The sequence below is a fragment of the Natrix helvetica genome (genome assembly GCF_964273705.1).
Source record: "Natrix helvetica genome assembly, chromosome: Z".
Taxonomy (NCBI): domain Eukaryota; kingdom Metazoa; phylum Chordata; class Lepidosauria; order Squamata; family Natricidae; genus Natrix; species Natrix helvetica.
Genome location: NC_138554.1, coordinates 24,028,510 through 24,035,746, shown reverse-complemented (window position 1 = coordinate 24,035,746; position 7,237 = coordinate 24,028,510). Strand labels below are relative to the sequence as shown.

Sequence of the window (7,237 nt, the reverse complement as noted above, 5' to 3'; positions counted from 1 at the left end):
AGTCTTCTACTCTTTCATTCGCTATTTTCAGTCAAATCCCCGACCTACATCATTTGAAGGACCATCACAAAAGACACAGAGAAGCTGAACTCCAGTGAAAAGATTACAAGGCAGAAACATTTTTTACAAAATTCCTCACATCGGCAGTCTGATATATGAGAGGATAACCTTGATCAAATTTCATATATATATATATATATATATATATATATATATATAGTTGTGTGTATGTGTGTGTGTGTGCGTTCCAGCATAACTCTGGAACACCTCGAGCAATTTCAACCAAACCTGGTACACAGATGTCTTACTCTCTGGAGACAAATACTGTTGGTTAAGATACCCCTAACATTTCTTGGGGTGTTGATATACAGCCTGTTGTGCCTTGAAATGACTTCTACTGTACTGCTGTAAAATGGCTTCTACTGTACAGCAGTAGAGTTGCCATGGTAACAGCTTCATAGTACTCCACAGGGGGGTTCCATCTGGGAAAATCCAACATTAGAAATTATGTTTGGTGCAGACATTTTCCCCTTATAAATACCTGGGCAATGCCATGTTATCAGCTAGTATATCTATATTATTTATCTATCTACATCAGGGGTGTCAAACTCTATTTCACTGAGGGTTGCATCAGGGTTGTGTTTGATCTTGGGGGTGGGGGAGGGCGTGCCCAGGATTGGTGTAGCCAGCTCAACATCACTCGTGTCAGGGGTGCAGGTGATGGCCTGAGCCCTCTGCCAGCGAAAACAGGTTCCCAAGCTCCATGTTTGGCTGTGATGGCCTCCTGCAATCCTCTGCCAGTGAAAAAAAGAGGGCTGCCCATGACCCTCTGTTTTTAACTGCAACAGCTTCCTGCAACCCTCTGCCAGCAAAAATGGAGCTCTTTCCAAGGCAGCCACTTGAGTCAGATATAAGCATCATGTGGGCTGGATCCGCCCCCTGGGCCTTGAGTTTGACACCCCTGATCTATATAGACTGTGTGTGTGTACATTCGTCTGAGTCAGAGGTCCCCAAACCCTGGGCCACCGCCTACTACTGGGCCTTGAGATGTTTGGAATCTGGCTGCAGAAGTGGCAGGAAAACGCAGGGCTTTCGCACTTGTCCGAGCAGTGAGTGAGCTCATACCAGCCACTCACAAAGAACCCCCCCCCCTCCTCACCAACCTGCAAAGCCAGAAAGGTTGGGGAACTGTGGACTGAGTATTTGTATATCTGTGTGTGTCTGTGTGAGTGTGTGCGCGCGCATGCATTTTCTCATTCTTAACCTCACCAGTTTGATTGCACCTAAGGGAGGGAAATAAGGAGGGAAACAGCACACCACAGAATGCAATTAACAAAATATTTCTGGGGATCAGAGTTAGGATTGGGTTTCAACTTGGACTCCTGCTCTTAGGAACAGAGTCCAACAACCAAGGTTTAATATGGGGATTTGGGGTGATTACGGGTCACTCTCACACTAAAGAGGTAGGAGAAGGGATAATTCCTGCTGGGGAGAGAGGCAGGCCGGTTGGGGAGAGAGGCATGCCAGTTGGGGAGAGGCTTCCCTGCCGCAAGGTTGATGGATGCACGAAGTCAGGGTTGATGTAGGTAAATCCTTGGAATTCACTCTGATCGATGCTTGCCAGAACCAGCTGGTCTGGGGGTGTCAGTGCTGGTGGTGCCCGTGTAAAGAACTTGTCAAAGTTTTCACCGCTCCGGCCACACTGGAGCAGATATAGAAAGAGAAAAAGAAAAGGACCAAAGAGATTAAGGGAAGAAGTTGGGAAGAAAAAGAGTTATTTTTCAGCCTGTTAATACAACCATCTCTTTCTTTGTTTACTAGCTAAGGCTTAAACTACCTAATGATATTTATGAAATTAATGATGAACACACATTCTGAATTTTATACTTATAGCTTTTGAGGAAGGAAAAAAACAAACAAGCTCCTGCAAAGAGTTCCTTGTCCAGAACTATATGAACTCATATAGGTAGTCCTCAACTTACAATCATTTCTTTAGCAGTTGTTCCAAGTTACAGCAGCACTTTAAAAAAAGTGACTTGCAATCATTCCCCGCGATCATGTGACCAAAATCTGATCGTTTGGCACCTGGCATGTATTTTATATTTTGCAAATACAATTGCCATTTGCAACCTTCCCAGCCGGTTTCCAACAAGCAAAGTCAAAGAGAAAAGATAGATTTGTTTAGCAACCTCGCGATTCACTTAGTAACTGCAGTGATTCACTTAACAACCGTGGCAAAAAAGGTCACAAAATCAGATGCAACTCACTTGATGACTGCCTTGTTTAGCAATGGAAATTCTGATCCCACCTATGGTTGTAAGCTGAGGACTGCCTGTGTAACCTTCCTTTGTGATTCCTGTTTTTTATTCTAAAAAAATGGCGGATAGCGGAATAATATATTTGGAGAATAATTGATGAGCCTGTCGTTCGGCAACCAATAGCTACTCACAGGCCTAGGTATGAAAGGTGGAGCAATTTCCAGCTGTTCCAGTTTTTCCCAGTCCATCCAGCGGAAAAATCCATGCTCCCGAATATCCCGTTCCCCTTCCGGTCCCGACCCCAGGCGCTTCAGGGGATGTTTAGTCAAGAACTAAGGAACAGAGAAAACTTTACTAGTCCTGCATCTTACTTGAAGGAATCTAATCCAATCTGGCACTAGATGGGAAGATATAGCGGTAAAGCAGAAGATCAATGTTATTTCGAGGAGTTTAGTTATGTGTTTTGGTTTATCCATCATATTAAGAAAAGTCTAGAAGTTTAGAACTCTTTCTGAGCTAACCTGTTTGGATTTATTACTCTTGCTACTGAATAAAGGAGGAGAGGGGAATCTTCGCCAAGCTGTAAATCTTTTCTTACTGTGAAAGCCTCTGACTTTTAATTCCCATCCCAGAGGCATGTGCCACACAAGGTACATTGTCCTTGTCATTTATTTGTATATTGAGTTGCACGCCGCCCCGAGTCCCTTTGTGGAGAGGGTGCGGCCTATAAATTGAATTAATAATAATAATTAATAAAATAATAAGGTATGGTCCTGCAGCCTCCTCATCATAGCAGGGCCATGAAGTTGTGGTGCCAGGTTTTGGTATTTAAAAAAACAACCTTGGGGTTGTTGGGAGCTTTAGCACAAAGCCTAGCATTGGGTACTGTGGAAATTGGCCACTTTAGGACATCTCTGCTATCATTGTTCAGGAGCTCCTCGCAGCCTGTAAAAAATTTGGGTATCATTTTGCTTGCTATGTATGCTTTCTACATTATGCTTTTAAATCTGTTTGCTTGAGCTAATAATAAACCTTTAAAATCCCTTTATTCACCGGTGTGTGCTTACTGTCTCTGGATCCAAAAGAACCAATTGCCTGGGAATCCAATACTTGCTCTGACACTATGGCAAAACAGAAGGACACACAAACAAAAGATCCCACATCTGCACATGGAAGCAGAGGAACACCCATGGGGCAAAGAGATGAAATAAATACTTAACTGCTTCCCACTGTACTGATTTTCCCCTGCCAGTGTTTAATGTAAACCAGGATAGCTTTTTGGTTTGAAAACCAAGCAGGGAACAAATCCATATAAATTTCAAAGGCCAAATTATTTTCAAAAGACAATCCATCAGTTCAGCATTCCTCAATATAGGCCAGAGGTGTTGGACATGATGCTGAGAATTATTCAAATGTAAATTCAATACATCTTGACACCCCTGATGAATCCTGTATCAATTGTCCCTTCCCTGCAAAACCGTACATTTTAGAAATGGTTTCTGTAGCATTAGATATGTAATGGTGTATAGGAATGACCTTGGGACATAAGAGCTAGAAGAAAAGCTGCCTAGGGAACTATCAGATAAGAGGGAACATAGCCTGCAGCTGCATAACAGGAAGAGAAAGGACTCATAAAAGGAAGGTCTACATTTAGGGAAGAAAAACAAAATGCACAGGTACAGTATATGTGGTACCTCGCTCAATAGTAGTAACTGTTAGAGGAATCTTGGAGTCCTAGTGGACAACCATTTAAATATGAGCCAGCCATGTGCATCAGCTGCCAAAAAAGCCAACACAGTTCTAGGCTACATAAACAGAAGGATAGAATCAAGATCACGTGAAGTGTTAATACCACTTTGTAATGCCTTGGTAAGGCCACACTTGGAATACTGCATTCAGTTTTGGTCGCCACAATGTAGAAAAGATGTGGAGACTCTAGAAAGAATGCAGAGAAGAGCAACAAAGATGATTAGGGGACTGGAGACTAAAACATATGAAGAACGGCTGCAGGAACTGGGTATGTGCAGTCTTATGAAAAGAAGGACTAGTGGAGACACGATAGCAGTTTTCCAATATCTCAGGGGCTGCCACAAAGAAGAGGGAGTCAAGCTATTCCCCAAAGCACTTGAGGGTACGACAAGGAGCAATGGGTGGAAACTAATCAAGGAGAGAAGCAACCCAGAAGTAAGGAGAAATTTCCTGACAGAATAATTAATCAATGGAACAACTTGCCTCCAGAAGTTGTGAATGCTCCAACACTGGAAGTTTTAAAAAAAGATGTTGGATAATTATTTGTCTGAAGTGGTACAGGGTTTCCTGCCTAAGCAGGGGGTTGAACTAGAAGACCTCCAAGGTCCCTTTCCAACTCTATTATTATAGTATGGCTGTCCCAAAAGAACCTCCCTAACTTATCAGGTGGTAAGAAAGACAGTGGGAGATCTGTGCTTTCTAAACTTGTGAGATTTTGTTAATGTTGCCTTACAATGAAGTAGAATTGGCTGAACTGGTTGTGTTTCTTTTCCGGACTACCTGGGAAGGCTGACAAGGTTCAATCGTTCATGTTGTCTCAGGAAATATGATAAGGAGCCCCTTCCACCTAAGTGTGCCAGTTCTGAAACAAGACTCACTCCTTTGCAGATGGAGACAGCCTCTCGTGAAAGAGATTTAGGATAGGATACTGTGTGTTCCATAATCGATTGGAAGAGTTCATCCTCATCCTCTCCATCGAATGGTGGCTGTAGATCAAGAAAACACAGAGAAAATAAGCAACAACTATTCTACTTTCCCCCCAGAAAGCATAGAATGTGTGTGTGAAATGTTTGGTCCATTAAATACATTTTCCTATTTGGATGCCTCAGTGATGTACAAAACTACTGTACATGTAACACAAATAAACAACATTTAATCTTACATATTTGAGCCACATTTTCAGGTTTTGTGCAAAAGGCAGCTGCAGAATGGCACTTGGATTCATAGAGAGAACAAAAGTAGTCCTCTTCCATGTGTGACAATCAAAATATACAAAGCCCTCTGGAAGAACGGGAAGAATCTTACCCCATTTCTACTTTACGTTTCTGAAATCGCATGAATGTTTTTCTTTTCAAAATGTCTAGTAAGCCCTTTCTCCAATTGTTTCTCCCCCTCCCCTCTATCAGATCTAGCAGAGAAGGTATGCTCCAAGTATCTTTTATTAAACAATGTCTTTTTGTTAGAACAGCATCGGCCCAGAAATTCAGATGGCTCCAATGGCTGTTCTCCCAGGCCTTTGGGTCAGGGTAATGGTGGACTCGGCTGCTATGGCTAATCATTTGTCCTTGAACCCTGAGGGGGTGCTTTTGTTTGGAGGGGTTGTTTATTTTATTCTTGTCAGCTGTCCAAAGTCACTCCTGTAAAATGGGAAGCCAAATAAATAAAATTAATGAATGAATTAATGAAGAATTGTTCATTTAATACTATATTCATTGGAAACATATATTTAAACTTTAATGCAACCTCTTTTTCTCAGTCTCAAGATTTCCACTAAGAATCACTGGCGATTCCTAGCTTCTCATAAGAGATTGATGCTCCTAAGAGTCCAGGAAGGAATGCTAGTTTATTATCAGAGACTCAATGAACAACAAATTCCTTACACCCGGGTATTTAAGAGATCAGCCCCTTATATGTATCTTTCAAAATTAAGCTTTAACTAAGATTAAGATTTTAGCCCCATTTGGAAATTATGAAAATTCTCTGGAGCACACCTGGGAAATGGTGATCACTGAGTTTAATCCCTAATAGCCTTTGTTTCCTGATCTCATAGTTTCATGGCTATCAATCATTTCTCCAGGTAATGTAAAACACATTTTTGAAGTGGAGTAAATGGTAAAGAATTCTTGCATATACTTACCAGAATCCTTACGTATACGTACCTGTCCAGCTAACATTTCATATAGAAGAACACCATATGACCACCAGTCCACTGACTTCCCATAGGGCTGGTAGGCAATAATCTTAAGAGAGGGGAAAATGAGAATTTCAACCCCTTGAGATATATCTCATTTCACGTTTTGATCAAAGCAGTGCCAACTAAGCAGCTAACAAAAGTAAAGATATAATTATCTACAAACAAGCCAAGCATAACCAATAAAGCCAAAAAGAGAGAAAAACTCAAATATCTCTACTGAGGCTAAATACTTAACCAAAAGAATATCTTTTCCAAGTTTGCAAAGTAGTAATTGTATTTAATATAAACAAATGAGTAAAGTAAACAAGCAAGTACAGGTAGTCCTTGATTTACAACCATTTGTTTGACAACTGTTCAAAATTACGCCAGAAAAAGTGACTTATGACCTGTACTCACACTTATGACCATCCTTCTTTTCCTATGGTCATGTCATCACAATTCAGGTGCTTGGCACCAGCTTGGATTTACAATCCTGCAGTCCCATGAGCACAATTTGTGACCTTTATTTTGCCAATTTCCAGCAAAAAAACACCCACTGGGAAAGCTGGATTTGCTTTAATGATACCATAAAAATCAAGTTTGATCCAACTTACAGCTGTAACGACTTAGGGCAGAAATTACGATACCAATTGAGGTTGTAAGTTGAGGACTACTTGTATGAAACAGAGGAGCAGAGTATGCCCTAAGGAGAATGAAGTCAACCATCCGAGAATTACCACCAAAAAGATTTAATCTTATATGTCTACTTCCAGTGGAAATTTTGGAGCAAAGTTTCCATTGATGAATAAAATATGTGTGCTGGCTATTACAAAAGAAGGTGGCTCATGAAATACTTAGATCGTACAGCATTTAAGAAATGATAGTTGCATTTTGAGCTGATAAATAAAACAATAATTTTTAAATGGGACAGATTCATTCCATGCAACGACCCTGATAAAAGCCTGCTATTCCATTCTTGACATTATAATTTTATTTTTCAAGAGTGGTTTGAAGCAAACAGCATTGCTGTGATTCAACCTCAAAACCATGGTCATAA

General features: G+C 40.9%; 1 protein-coding gene across 3 annotated transcripts in view; it reads right to left on the bottom strand.

The window, feature by feature from the left end:
* Positions 1-202: 202 nt before the first annotated feature.
* PRKCG (protein kinase C gamma) overlaps positions 203-7,237 on the bottom strand; it is a 46,352-nt gene continuing 39,317 nt past the window's right edge. For 2 of the 3 annotated variants that reach the window (XM_081932295.1, XM_081932296.1), the window contains 4 exons: positions 6,167-6,247; positions 4,886-4,993; positions 2,450-2,590; positions 203-1,702 (listed from right to left, as the gene is read on the bottom strand). In XM_081932295.1, coding sequence (XP_081788421.1) covers positions 1,451-1,702; positions 2,450-2,590; positions 4,886-4,993; positions 6,167-6,247 — 582 coding nt within the window. In that variant the 3' untranslated portion in view covers positions 203-1,450. Of the gene's footprint in view, positions 1,703-2,449; positions 2,591-4,885; positions 4,994-5,312; positions 6,248-7,237 lie in introns of those variants that run through there. The other variant, XR_014173547.1, reaches the window with a different exon arrangement.